The sequence below is a fragment of the Coloeus monedula genome (assembly GCF_965178545.1).
Source record: "Coloeus monedula genome assembly, chromosome: 9".
Classification (NCBI taxonomy): domain Eukaryota; kingdom Metazoa; phylum Chordata; class Aves; order Passeriformes; family Corvidae; genus Coloeus; species Coloeus monedula.
Genome location: NC_138789.1, coordinates 21,129,821 through 21,143,941, shown reverse-complemented (window position 1 = coordinate 21,143,941; position 14,121 = coordinate 21,129,821). Strand labels below are relative to the sequence as shown.

At 55.0% G+C, this 14,121-nt stretch overlaps 2 protein-coding genes across 5 annotated transcripts in view; one reads left to right on the top strand and one right to left on the bottom strand.

Moving 5' to 3' along the window:
- Positions 1-1,564: 1,564 nt before the first annotated feature.
- HYI (hydroxypyruvate isomerase (putative)) lies at positions 1,565-4,514 on the top strand (the record flags this gene model as incomplete). Its single annotated transcript, XM_082287216.1, has 8 exons — positions 1,565-1,760; positions 1,837-1,948; positions 3,079-3,193; positions 3,340-3,418; positions 3,601-3,650; positions 3,825-3,894; positions 4,088-4,222; positions 4,421-4,514. The coding sequence occupies 8 exons, from the start codon at positions 1,565-1,567 to the stop codon at positions 4,507-4,509; spliced, it is 846 nt and encodes a 281-aa protein (XP_082143342.1). The 3' UTR covers positions 4,510-4,514.
- A 49-nt stretch (positions 4,515-4,563) lies between these two features.
- Positions 4,564-14,121, bottom strand: part of SZT2 (SZT2 subunit of KICSTOR complex) — a 55,251-nt gene continuing 45,693 nt past the window's right edge. For 3 of the 4 annotated variants that reach the window (XM_082287214.1, XM_082287213.1, XM_082287215.1), the window contains exons 62-72: positions 13,462-13,667; positions 13,252-13,345; positions 11,809-11,889; positions 11,333-11,407; positions 10,260-10,473; positions 9,808-9,991; positions 9,371-9,493; positions 8,631-9,132; positions 8,192-8,308; positions 8,021-8,089; positions 4,564-5,854 (exon numbers count right to left, since the gene is read on the bottom strand). In XM_082287214.1, the coding sequence (XP_082143340.1) occupies positions 5,711-5,854; positions 8,021-8,089; positions 8,192-8,308; positions 8,631-9,132; positions 9,371-9,493; positions 9,808-9,991; positions 10,260-10,473; positions 11,333-11,407; positions 11,809-11,889; positions 13,252-13,345; positions 13,462-13,667 (1,809 nt within the window). In that variant the 3' untranslated portion in view covers positions 4,564-5,710. The remainder of the gene's footprint in view (positions 5,855-8,020; positions 8,090-8,191; positions 8,309-8,630; positions 9,133-9,370; positions 9,494-9,807; positions 9,992-10,259; positions 10,474-11,332; positions 11,408-11,808; positions 11,890-13,251; positions 13,346-13,461; positions 13,668-14,121) is intronic. The other variant, XM_082287212.1, reaches the window with a different exon arrangement.

Genomic DNA, 14,121 nt, shown 5'->3' with positions numbered 1-14,121 from the left:
AAGACGCTATTAATGCTTCAGCACAGAGCCCTCAGCTTCGCCTGCCATTGCAGGGCAGGTTTACATGAGGGCTCAGTGCATTCCCATCCAGCTGCCCAGATTACCCACATGCTGGGGCTCAGTTCTGTGTTTATTCACTGATATCCCGACCCAGCAAAGCTTTCCTGCTCCCACACACTGACTCCTGGGCTTTGACCATGTCAGGGGCCCAGGCTCCAGCTAGAAATGCAACCAGGATGGCTGGGGCCGGGGCAATGCATGGCCTCAGTGATGCCTTTTTGAGGTGTAAGGACCCAGTGAGGCTGCAGCCCTAGGTCAGACAGGAGCCACCTTTCGTTCTGGGGATTCCAATGACTGTGCAGCTCTGCCATCCACCCCCCTGCACTCAGGCACCTCCTAGGAAAGAGTGAAGAGGAGGACAACCCCTGTGCACCACAGAGTGAGGCCACAGGACGTGTAAGGTGCAGCGCTCCCCTGGCATGGCAGCTGCAGGCAGGGAGCAGTCTGTGTCCTGGGGACATGTGTGCTGAGGACATGGATGCCACTCCCTGCAATTGACAGTTTGGATTATTACTGAGAAGTTGAGTCAAGCCCGTTCTAATTGATTATCAATAGCTTTAATTGAGTTGAGACTCCATAGTGGCTAGCTTCACCACTGTTATCCCTTTGGCCGGCACTGCCCTGACCTTCCACCAAAAACCTGTTGCTGTGGGTGTCCTCTGTCCAGGCTGGGCTCTCAAAGGACAGTGAATTCCTGGGGCTTAACAGTTGCCTGGGGCTGCAGAGGGCTACTACAGCAGTCACAGAGGAGTCGGACCACACAGGACTCCCCCAGCACGGAGTAGGAGCCCCCAAGAACAAGCTGAGCACAAGAGGCTGCAAAATGTCCACGGCTCATGGTAGCCGCTCTGCCAGGCACGGCACAGCCCCTGGGCATGGGCCGGACAGGACACGCACCCCACCTGCAGCCCGGGAGTGCGCCTGGGGACACACAGAGCACGGGGGATGGGGACTGGGAGCTACGGGCACCGCCGGGGTCAGACTCCTGCACGCCCAAGCCACAGCTCCGCAGAAGTGGAGATGAACATTTTATGGTAAAATATGCAGAGCATGGGACAAAAGGAGAGAGGGTTTCTCGCATAATGAGACGCTGTCAGAGACAAGCTCCCCAGGAAACCAATTAAGAGGGCGCTTTGCGTGTGTCAGGCCAACACCTGGCAAAATCCCCTTTCCCAGAGCGGATTCCAGCCGCGCGGTGCCACGCGCCCCCAGCACGCCCCTGTCCCGCAGACCCTCTGGCGAAGCCGGGAACCCCACGCGTGTCACCGGCAGCGCGGGGCCGCCTCTGCCCGCCAGGGCGCGGCGTGGGGCCGCTCACCCAGGGCCGCGGGCACGTCCGGGAGCCCTCAGCGCGCCGCACGGCCGCGGGACTGAGTCCAGCACCGTCCCCGCCGATGGGAGCTCGCTGCGCCCCGCGGACGGGCGGGGCCGCCCACACGGGACGCGCTGCCCGGAGTGCCCGGAGTGGCCGCGGGAGCACCGCCCCCGCCCCGCCCCGGCTGCCATGGCGCTGCGCTTCTCCGCCAACCTCTCGTGGCTCTTCCAGGAGCTCCCGGGGCTGCCGGCGCGACTGGAAGCGGCGGCAGCCGCCGGGTTCGGAGCGGTGGAGGCGGCTTGGCCGGCGGCCTGCCCGGCCCTGGAGCTGCGGGCCGCGGCGGAGCGGGCGGGGGTGCGGATCGCGCTCCTCAACACCCCCCCTGGTACGGCCGCGTCCCGCTGCTCTCCCCGTGCGTGGGGTAGCGAGGGCCCTCCGCTGACCCCGCCGTTCTCTCCCAGGGGACCAGGAGGCGGGCGAGCTGGGGCTGGCGGCCGTGCCCGGGCGGCAGGCAGCCTTCCGGCAGGCCCTGGAGGCGGCCGTGCACTACGCCAGGGCGGTGGGCTGCCGCAGGTAGGTGCGAGGTGGGACCCCCGCTCCGGCCTCGCTCCCGGCCCCGCGGCTGCCGGGGGGGCTTCCTCTGCTGCCCTCCAGCTCCAGCGCTGCGCCCGATTGGAGCTCGCCCTTTGCCCCGCGGTGCCTCCCCACGCTGGGTCACGGAGCCTCTCCCGGGCAGCATCTCCTGCTCGGCTGCGTCGGGCCGGAGCCAGCTCGGGGCCGACCCCGCTGTGCGGGGCCGCGGTCTCAGCGTGCTCGCTGGGAGTGGACCCAGAGCTGCCAGGCATGAGCCTGACCCTGCCCTTGGCACTGGAGGCTCTTGTTCCCACCTCCACACAACAGTCCCCAGGATAATCCTCCCTTTTTCCTCCCCAATTGCACCAGTCGTTTCCCCCAGGACACCACAACGGTTGCTTTATTGAGGCCACGCTGACTCCAGCACAGCAGAGACACCGTAAAAGATGCAATTAGCCTGGCACAGCTCCCTTCAGAAAACCAAGAGGGCCCTTTTATTCCACTTACTTTGCACCATTCTTTCCCGTTGAAACTCAGTCCAAAGCCCTGTGGAGGGCATGGGCCAGGCAGGCAAGAGGCTGCCCAGTGCCCCTTGCACACTGGTAAAGGCAGATTGAAAAAGTTTTTGTTTCTCCTGTTCACCTTCCTGCAATGGTGGCTGAAGATGGCCTGGCCCTTGAGCTCTTCATGGCAGGGCAGTCCAGCACGGGGCACTGTCCCTTCCCTGCTCACAGCCAGCAAGCAGTGACACCATGCATAGGGCAGGCCCTGGCAGAAGCAGCATGCCGGTTGCCGAGCATGCTGGGTTGGAGCCCCCAAGGAGTGAGACCCCAAGAAAGCTTCAGCCTCAGGGTGAAAGCTGAAGGCAGTTGGCAAAAGAGGAAAGAGGCAAGGTCTGTGATTTGTCAGGCAAAAGGTTCAAAGTCATCGCTCTCTGTATTGAGATGGTGCATATTTGTGTCCTGTCTGGCAGCTCACTGGCTGCTGTTGTGCCTCCTGCAGGGGAGATAGCTCCTCCTTCTCTGTCTGCTCCCCCAGCCTCGCCCCTTTTGCCATCAACAGAGGAAGGAGTATTAGATCAGGGTAGCCGCTTGCAGTTGCTGCCTGTGACTGTCTCTCTGTGCCTGTAGGATTCATGTGATGGCTGGGCGGGTTCCCCTGGGCACAGAGCGGGCTGCAGTGGCAGGTGAGATGGAAGCCACCTTCATTGAGAATCTCCGATATACTGCTGACCTCCTGGCCCAGGTAAGTGGGGAATGGGTCCTGCTTTGAGTGTGCAGCTCTTGGGATACCCAAGATGGAGAATACCCCACCAGCCTGGCATGGGGAAGTTACAATTCCTGCTGCAGAGATGACAGGATGCTCCACAGGGTGACATTACTGTGTTACAGGAAGACATGATTGGACTGTTGGAGCCTATTAACAACCGCATCACTGACCCTCGCTACTATCTGAACACCCCACACCATGGTAAGCCAGACACCAAGAGTCTCCTTCAGAGGAGGAGAAGGATCTCCAAAGTCTGAAAGGCAGGAGGTTGCCTCACCAGCAGGCAGATGCTGAGGGAGCACAGTTGATGAAGGGGGGTCCTGGGGCTTCTCTGCAAAGCTTCGACCCTGGGGGCAATGATCTCTCATTTCTTGTCCCCTTAGCTGCTGCCATCCTGGAGAAAGTGGGACGGCCCAACCTGAAGCTGCAGCTGGTGAGTCAGCATTGAAGCTCTCCATGAGGGAAACCTGCACAGGTCCACAGGGGAGTTCTGGTGGCCATGGGCTTGTTATCCCCTCCTGGGGACATGGGACAGGGACCATAGCACAGCTGTCCTTAACTGCTCACTGCTGAACAGCTGCACCCTCCATTTTCCTCTCACCCCCAGGACCTCTTTCACTGCCAGATCATGGATGGCAATTTGTCACGCAACCTGGAGACGTACTTCCCACTCATCGGTAATGCCCTGCGCCTGGCCAGCTCCGCTGCAGCCACTGGGCAGGAGTGGCTTTGACAGGGGCCCTCCTACTCTAGCCTCTGCTGTAGCTGGCTGGGGGTGTGGGGCTACTCTTGGGTCACCTTGTCTCATGGCCAAAGAAGGCTGCAGGCAGGGCTGCCTTGGGCACGGCCTCTCCCCCCTTCTCTCCCTAGGCCATATCCAGATTGCACAGGTACCAGGGCGGCATGAGCCCGATAGCCCTGGGGAGTTGAACTTCCCCTACCTCTTCGAGCTCCTGGAGTCCCTTGGCTACACTGGCTACGTGGGGTGCGAGTATGCTCCGAAGGGTGAGTGGGCCTGCAGGTCTGAGCCCCATGGGCAGCTCCAAGCACAGACCAGCTGGCTGGGTACTGTGTAAAGACAGGCAGGTCCTGGGGCGCGCAGGTAGTGGGTGTCAGTCCCTACCTGGGGATGAGAGCTCTGTCCTGAACAGAAGCTGCTCCAGCTTCTCCAGCTGCAGCAGGAGACCTTGTCTGTCACTGCAGGAGACACCCTGGAAGGTCTGGGCTGGCTGCGATCCTACTGGGAAAGCAGAGGGCTGCAGCACGGTGCGACCAACAAGGCAGCCAAGTGAAACTAGAAAACCATGAGAATAAAAGACAAAGCAATGGCTTAACAGAGGAGCACGTGTCTTCTCTAGGACTATGGGAGTGTGGTGGGTGGGATGCTTCCTAGAGCGAGGTTAGGAGCATCTATGTCATACTTCCCTTCCCCAGGATCTACTGAGCCAGTCCAAGCTGTTGGACCCTCATCTACACAAGTACCACCTGCAGCATGTTAGATTTAGGGATGGCTCGGGCACACAAGAGAACTTTACTTTCCAGGCTGCAAGGGTGTCCAGGGAGAGGTTTCCAGTCTCCCCTAATAAGGGGAGCATTCCAGCTGGTGCCTGAAGTTGTGGGAAGAATGCTCTGGACTTCCAGGTACTGAAGTTCTTAAGGCTGTTGCCAGTACCCAGCACTGACTCTGTAGCAGGGCTGCAAGTGAGGCAAGCCATCCTCTCCCAGGCTGTCCGATCCAAGGTAACAGGCTAGGTGGGGGCTGCCTGCCCATGGACACTCAAGGCTGACTGCCCTGCTGCTCCTGCTTCAGAGCAAGTGTCAGATTCCACAGCAAACCCAGCCAGCTCCATAGCCAGGGCCACTCTGCATCCTCTACAGGCAGCTTTCCACAGCCTACAGTGACTGAGCAAGGATCTGGTTCAGTTTATTTCACAGATACACCAATGGCTCAAATGTACACCTCCATAAAACCTTCCTGTGATCCAGTTCACCCTTCCTGTCCCATTCATGCTCTCCTGAGGAAAGCAAAAGGCCAGTAGCAGTTTTCCTCACTGCCAAGAGCCCTGTGGTCAGGAGTCTTTCCTCCTAAAGCCAGAGCACTGTGCAGTGCTGCCCTGGGCAGAAGATGGTGCCACATGTGCTCCTCAGTGCCTTCTCAGCAGGCAGAACTCACCTATGGATGCCAAAGCCATGTCCCTGAGAGTTGCTCTGCTTCAGCCAGGCTGTTGCAGCAGCCAAGTTCCTGCCCTTGCTGTTTGCTTCAAGGCCATTCATATCAAACCCACTGAAAACAGCACACGAGGGCCATACCAGCCAGCCAGCGATGAGGCGCACATCCCCTGGCTCCTCAGGTCAGTAGCCATGTGTGCCACCAGCAGTGCTGCCTGCAGTGCCCACGCACAGGTCCCCCCAGAGACCTGTTCTTCCCCATGGTCACCAATGGCACGGCTGTGCCGAGGTCAGAATCATTGCTCCAGGATGTGGGTGCCAGTGCTAGAGCAGGCCCGTCCACAGGTTGAAGCAGGCGGTGTTGATAACTGACTCCAGGTGATGGTATGTGGACACGAGCTGTGGCAGAGGACTCTCGCTGTTCTGGGGCTGCACTGGGAATGGCTCCCGGAAAACCACGGTGAGGCTCTGCCAAGAGGGAGGAGAGGGTCAGGAGACAGGATGCAGACAAGCACTGTGCAGTCCCTAGCCCAGGTGTGTGGACATTTCTTTGGCAGTGTTAGGAAAATACTGGGAAAAGTCCCAAAAATGCCAATGGCACAAAACTAGTGCCTCCTCCTGTGACAGAGCATGTTTGAGCCTCCTCCCAATTTTTCTGGTGGAAGTTTGATGCAAAGACTTGCCCACTCTGTCCCAGCTCTCATGCATCTGCAGTTACACCAGTCCTGGCAGCAGCCACAGGGGAGGAGGGGATCCTACTGCCTCCACAGTAATCGGAGCTTCCAGGGAAATTAAGAGGGAAATTTCTTCTTCTAAGGCAAAGAGTAGGAGTGCAACAAATGGGGAAGAGGAGGAGATTAAATGTAATAACTGCAATCCTAAAAATAAATGCTCCATTCCGATTTGTGACTGTACTGACAAGGCAGGGCAAGGGCAGAGGGAAGTAGGGAGCAGGCAGAGGTTGCAGGAGCTGAAGCAGAACAAAAATGTCAGTGACTCAGTGCACTTAGATCAGCATCATGGAGGCAAGACATAGGGACGGGATGTTCTCCAGAGCTGAAATGCAGCACATCCAGTAGCCAGGATCCCTAACAAACTGGTAAAACCATGAGAAGAGCTGTGTAACTACAAAACAGCAAATGCACCACCATCGTTTAAGAGGGGAAAGGAAGTGATTTGTGAACCCAACTCCAGCAGCATGCAAGGCTTCAGAGCAGGCTGGGAGAGACAGAACCATGAGGGAAACACAGCTCAGTGTTACTAAAGTGATGTGCTAACACTAAAGTTCTCTTTGATAAGGTAACATTTCTAGACAAAGGAATCATGGTACATCTTATCTGAGATTCAGAAAGGATTTGATGTGGTGCCACATGGGAAATTTAGGTGAGCGGAAAAGATAGGAATTAGCTAAAAATTATAAGGTGAGAACATGGCAGTGCTGAAAGGGGAAAACAGCAGGCTGTAGAGAGGTCACAGAGTTCCTTCAGGACAGGCTTTGGGACTCACACTGCCTAGTACTTTAACAAGTCTGGTACAAAGATGAGGAGTGTGCTGATAAAAAATTTGAGGCACTAATTCAAAAGAGGATTGGGATAATGCAAAAAAAAAAAACAACAAAAAAACCTGAGAGAGTTTTGAGAGACCACAAGAATGGGATGAATGCTAAGCACAAAATACAATGTTATGAAAACAAAGGATTTCTGTTACAAAATGGGAGTCACTGGGAGAGGGGATGGAGGGCTGGGTATATCATATCAATGACCACAAGGTGACACTAAGACCATCAGGTGGCAGGAGGCACTGAGCAGCCTTCCAGCAAGCACCACCTCTTCTGTCTCTGCTACCTGCTTTTCAGATGGAGTGTGATTTATTTTATACAGTATCAGTTACTCTGCAGTCTGCAGAAGCCTTATCGTGGACTGAAGCCTCTTGTAGATCCCCTGCTCTCACATGGAGCTGCATTCCCTGTGACCCATCCTGTACCCTGCCTGGGAGCACAGCTGAAAGCAAAGTATTTTTACCATCAAGTTCAGTGAGGGGAAAGGTCCTTGCAGGTTTGCTGGGACCCTGACAGTGCAGATCCCCTTCCTTTCTGCCCAGGTAGGAGCAGCCCACAGTACTGGTAGCCCCTCCCACCCAGACCCAGTGTGATCTGACTTTGGACTGAATACAGAAGGACTGCTTAGCCTGGATAGAGAGACAGCTGAGAAAATGATCCAAAAGCAATCCTGTGAAGGAAAAGAGGATCAAGTGCTCACTGTTTTCTAATACAAGAACAAAGGGGCATCACACGGAAAGAACAGCAAGAGCTTCAAAATTAAGCCAAGGAAGTTCTTCACCTAGACTGCAACTGCCTCATGGAGCTGCAAGTCAGGGGAAATTGTGGATGCTAGAAATGAACCAAAGGAAATAAAGCTGTGGAGGGCTATTAAATAAATGCAAAGGCCACTTGTAGCTCAGGATGGGCCTAAGCTACCGATTTTCAGATGTTGGGACAGTATTTAAGAGAAGCATTACAAGCTTCTTGACCTGGTCATGTTCTCACGCACACCTACCCATGGCCACTGCTAGATCAATCTAGACCAATTCCTGGCCTGAGTCAACATAGCTATTATTCTGTTCCCAAGGACTCACTGTTTTTCCTGAATGAGAATCGAGAAACACAAGAACGAAGCAATCTGTGAACTTCTGGTTGAGCACGACCTGTCAGGAGAGTCACAGAGCACATTAGAGAGGAGCCAGTACAGAAGCCAGGACAGGGACGTGGGGACAGAGGCTGCGGGTGGGCAATGGGCTGTGTCTTACCAGATACTGGGTGCCGGTTTCAGCATTGTGGAAGTGCCGACAGCTCTGGGGAAAGCGGCTCAACAGCACCTTGATGAGGCTCTGGTACCAGGAGACTGTCATGGTGAGGAAGCATTCCTGCAGGCATAGAAAAGGCCTCATTTTCATCCTTCCTCTAGCCATGGCAGCAGCAGCCATATTGCCACACCAGCCTCCAGACCCCAAATCAGATGCAACCCTCACAGCCCACTGAGGATGCTGACTGAGGGCTGTTCACTCTCTACAGACAGGTCTGTGCAGTCTCCCCCTTCCCCTGCCAGCTAGGAACTATGTTCCTGCCTCTACCTTCCCACCAAGCAGGAAGAGATGTGCATTGCACGCCCCTTCACCTGGCTCCCCACTTCATCCCCAGAGCAGAACAGCAGCTGCTGTGCACTGTGCCCCCATCCTTGCTGCTCACCAGCTGGGGGTCGACATCTGCAATGGATTTCCCATGCACGGCGTCGAGCAGCTCCTCCAGCTCCACCAGGGAGAGCTTGCCCAGCTTCAGCTTGTCAGAAGCCAGAGGCTCCAGAAGGAAGAGGCGCTTCCAGAGGTTGTCCCTGCGGCAGTGGCACTTGGCCAGCTGCACCATGCTGCTGAGCTGCTTCTGGGCTGAGGCCACCTCGGAGGCCAGCAAGGGGAAGAGTGGTGAGGTGTAGAAGAGCCCTGGCCCCAGTTTGACCTGTGTGCCCCCCACATAGAACTCGCTGCTGTCCTCCACGTCCTGCCACAGCTCCCGCTCTGCCGACGGCTGCCGGCCCAGGCTCGGCTCTGGCTCCGCTGCCTCCCAGGCTGCCCGGCCCACCACAGGCTCCAGCACTTCCCGCTGCAAGCGTGGCAGCTTCTTGAAGCGTCGCATGTCGGCCGTGAGCCGCGGAAAGAGCTCCCGCTGGCTTGTCATGATGACGTAGAAACGCAAACTGGGAGCAAGGAGACACTTGTGACCTGGGGAAGGGCTGCTCCCCTCTCAGCTGCACTGCAAGTGAACCACAGGCCCCTCTGTCCCTGCCAGAAAGGGTGCTTCTCTGCCCAAGTTCTCACAGTGATCCTCCCTAGACACCAACAACTCTGCCTGTGCTATTCCAGACAGAACCAGTCCCTCCCAGAGCCCTCCTCCCCAGCCAGGAAGCTTTGCTGTCACTGGCCCCCAGTGCTCACCGGAGCATGCGTCTCTCTGCCTCACTCTGCTCCTCAAATGGTGCTGCACTGTGACAAACCAGGAGGGACACGTCAAAGTCATCATGATGACGCAGACCTTCAGAGTCCTTGTAGGAGCCCGAGCTGTGATAAAAAAAGGCACATCAATACGAAGGAAACCTCGCTTTGTTCTCCCAGGGCTCCTGATCACAACAGAACCATTGGACATGGGGAATTCCACACAGCAGGACTCCTCAGAAGTGCCACAGGAAATGTCAAATGCACCTGCACACATACACACCACCCCTGATGGCCATCTCAGAAGAACTGGCCAGAACTGCTGTCTGCCACTGTGTAGAGCTGTCAGCTTTGCTGGCACCTTGGGGCAGTGTCCCAAGGGACTGGCAGGTTGCCACCAATCTCCAGCAGCTCCAGGAACTTGCAGCAGATGCACTCACCTGTTCCAAATAGAGACAAGTGCATATTCATTCTGCTCTGTGCCCGGTGTTCCCTTCTTGCTGTCACTGCCCGTGGCCGGTCGGGCCATGCGCAGGGGTTTCATGTGGTAGGTGTTGGCATGGTCAGCAATGTAGTTGTACAGCTGGTGTGCAGTGATCATGTTGGTGGGCAGGGCCAGCGTGCCTAGTGGAAAAATACACTGCTATCACAGGAGACACTCTGTGCCTCTTACCTGGGCAGAGCAGTGTCCTCCCATCTACTCCAGGAGACAGAGCAACCAACCTGCCACTTCCACAACAGGGCAACAGAGCTCAGCCCCTCCCATCACCCTCACCCTGTCATCTCCCTGAATACTCCAATGGTCAGGTTTATTTGTAAAGGACTTGGAAACATTTTGCCAAGTTATGTGCTGGTGATCAACCCCAGACTGATCACACATTGACCTACAGACCTTGGAAAACGTGGTTGCGGCCAAATTTGGGGATGTCAGGGTGATGGGCAATGAAATCCTCCAGGAAGCTGGTGAGATGGTAGCCTTGGCGGAGAGTCATGTGGGAGCCCAGCAGGTACTGGTGGACTATGCGCAGGTGGAAGTCATAGCTGAACGAATGCACGTGCATGAGGTCCCGCACCTTGTCACACTCCTCCGTGAAGAGCATAGAAAGCTGTGGAGGGACAGGGAGTCAAGGCAGGAATTTTGCCAGGCACCTCACACCCTCCTGCAAAGCCCTGCTGACAAGGCATGGCACAGCCAGTGCAGCTGTCCCAGCATCAGAGCAGGATGCAGCCTCATACCACTGCCCTGTGCATGTGCAAGCTTTCCAGGAAAGACTCAGCAAACCTGCAGACAAGGCCCTGGAAGGCTCTAAGCTTAGGAGAGACACTTTCGGCATATATAAGATGCAGCCGTGCTACAGAGGCATCTTGGAAAGGACAGTATGGTCAGGCATGCCTCCTGTCTCAGACAGCCTGGGGCTGGCCAGCCTCTACACAGACACCTAGTGCCCTTGGGAACAGGCAGGAAACACCCTGACCCTACAAAGGAGAAGGGAGCAGGCAGCCCCAGAGTGTTGTAGAGCAAGGCACAGAGGTATAAAGGAACCTTTCTGGTGCAGAAAGTAATCTCCTCTGGCAAAGGCCAGCCAATCATGTTCACAGATGCCTGTTCCCATTCCACTTTCTTCTTGTTCCAAGGGAAGCAGAGAGCCATGCACTGACTTTCTCTGGAGCAGTCATCTTTGCCAGAATTGCTCCTATTCCTCCCCAGTCTGTTCTGTCTTGTTCCCCAAGCTAGGATGAGAGTCATCCTCTTGCCAAACCTCCCACCCCCTTTTACTGCACTTCAGCTCTGCTCCAGCAGAGCCATGGAGGGCACGTGGCTGCAGAAGGCTTTTCCATGAGGAGGGAGCAGAGCTCTCCAGAACTTGCTATACCTGAACTGCCCATTCCATTCCAGAGATCACTCCTCCCCCCAAAGCGTCCCCTGACCCTGAGGAGCACCAGCTGTGCCTGCAAAGCCATTACCTGAGAGTTCACAGACTGGCCCATGGGGATCCGCGAGCACTCCAGCGCATACTGCTTCACACAGAAGTAACAGCCCTGGAGGAGAGAGCACATGAGCAGAGCACAGCACAGCCTTGGGCCTCTCCAGGGAAGGAGCACAGCCCCCACGCTTCACGCTCTGGGCTGGGGCCCAGACATTCTTGCCCCATGTTCTGTCTCATCTTGTCTGAACCAAGCCAGACCAGCCAACAAGTGGCTGAGAACAGAACACCCTAACTGCTGCTGAGCCCTTTATTATCCTTCCTACAGGCAACTCTTACTGCTCTGAGCCCTGCAGAAAAATCTCCAGCTGATCCCAGTCTTGCAGGGCCATGGAAGAAACAGGACAAATGAAGAATCACATGTCCCTGCTGCACTCCTCGTCACTCCCTTTTGTCACCTCTGAAGACTGTCCCTGAACCCCCAGAGATCATACTTTGTTTCTTGTTCTTTCTTACCTGGAAGGCCAACTCCATGAGCACAATCCCACCTGGAAGAGCTCTCTGTAGATGGTAGGTGGCAACAGCAGGGTTTGTGCTCTGGGAAGAGAAGGACAAAGCTGAAGAGGCTCTCTGGTGCACAAGGGTGTGAAGCTGCCACAAGGCTCTGTGGCAGAGGTGGAAATAGAGGGGCCTCCTCAACTGAGCAATCTCACTGGAGAGAAGAGAGGAGATATGGCAGAGCTGACAGTGAAAAGGATCCTAACAAACCTAACAGTCTTTGAGAGAACACACCAGGCACACTGATCCCTTCACCTCCTGCTTGCTCAGGACATGGTGTTGTTGCTAGAGTGTGGGACACTGTGAGCCAAGGAAGGATAGTGTCCATGGAACCTCACTCCTTGCTGAGGTGTCCCCAGACCATTGTGCCTGCCTGATACAGAGCTATCAGAGACAATTCAGAATTTAGCTGCCAGCAAATTCATTTGCCCCCTCTTAATTTGCTCAGCAGATTGCTCTCTTTCTCATTTTATCTGCAAGGTGTCATCTTACTCACAGTCCTGCACCAACATCAGCCAAAGGCAGGTGCCAATAAAGTGCTGGAAAAGGGTGAGTAAATGCTACCTGCTCCCATCATCCCTGGGTGATTCCATGAGCCATGGGTGGTTTCTGCTCAGCTGGAGACTCCAATGGAATTCTCTTCCAGGTACTTATTTTGTCTTGTAAACTCATGTTCACAAAACTCACTTAAGGTCTTAATTGTTCACAAAACCTTTTGATGATGACCACTGGTAGCTGCTGCTCAAAGAAACACTCTCCTTAGTTTCAAAACTGGCTCCAAATACTTTCATCTGATGGTCTCTAGGTGTTGTATTGAATAAGAGAGCAAAAGATCAATCCCTTTCCAGGTTAGCTTCAATTTTGTACAGCTCTGACTTGTTCCTCCCTAGCTGCCACTTCTTTATACATGAGGAACCTCAGCCTACTCTCACAGTAGAGCCATTCTAGGCTTATCTTCTCTAACCTCTTTAACTTCTGCATTCATCTCACTCCAGCTAAAGATCCTTCTGCCCTAGAGTTGTCCTTAAGTGTAGATGCTGAAGATTCTCTGACAGGTAATCCTCCAGAATCTCACCCAAAAGCAGCTATCCTTGCTCTAGGTCATCCTGTTCCTCTTCTGAGCCCCTCCAAGTTGTTACCAGTCTTTTGGTATTTGCCCTGGTTCCACCCAGTGCCAGGAAGTGGCTCTGAGGCCTGTTGGAGGACATGCAGGAGGGCAAAGAGATCTCATCATACCCGAACTCCCAAAAATGGTGCTGGTCTAGACAGGCTGCTTTTGATGCTTTCTCTGCCCTCCCACATCCTTTCTGCCTGAAACCATTTCAAAAGCCAACCTGAACTGGTCCACTCCACAGCCTGACTTCCATCCCAGTTCCACCCTTGTAAGAGAAACGTGCTCACCTTTGGACTTCCCTCTGTTTTTGGCTTTGTGTAGGAAAAGGACCCTCTACCCTCCACTCCCATTGCTGCTAGAGCTCGGATCCGGCTTGTGCTACTGGAAATGAGAGCAGAGACAGCCTTGAGCAGGGAGCCAAGACCTGTTGTCAAACCAGGGCACAGCTCAGCATGGTGGCTTTTCTCCAACACCAGGGCTCCCAGCACATCACTGACCTGCGAGTAGTGGGTGAGGGTGGCCGCACCTGGACCAGGATGAAGCCCATGCTCTGCAGGTACTGGATGTACTGCTGCAGGAAGGCATTGCACATCTCCTGCAGCCACGGCTCCTCCTTCACCTTGCAGGGTAGTGCTTCTGCTGAGTCACAGCTGTGGCTGCGGTCCCTCCCTGAAGCCGTAGAGTCATTGGAGCGGTGGCGCTTCTGCAAGAGAAAGTTGCTAAGGAAAACTGCTGTGACTGGCCCCAGCTGAGGACAGCAGGTGCCCTGCTTGAGCAAAAGGTAGATCTCTCTCTGCCAGAGAGCACTAATATCTGGTTCTCCAGGTACTGTCCTAGTGCATGTGCCAAAATCCCAGATCCAAGATCTACCCAGCCATGCTCTGACCTAACAGTACTGCAACAACCTGCAGGAAATAGCCTGTGCCAGAATTCACATCTGCCCCCCAGAACAGCTTCCACAAAATGTTAGGGACTCACAAACTGGTTCATGCAAAGCTCAGAGCTTCAACTCCTATTGCCATGGTAAGAGTCCAACCCCCTTATGAATCATGCTGACTTCTCAGGATTTCCTAGCAGTTCAGTAGCACTGAAAAGGAACAGTGTTTCCTTCTAAACACTTTCAGTTCTCCTTTTGATGTCCTGAAAACTCCTTTTCT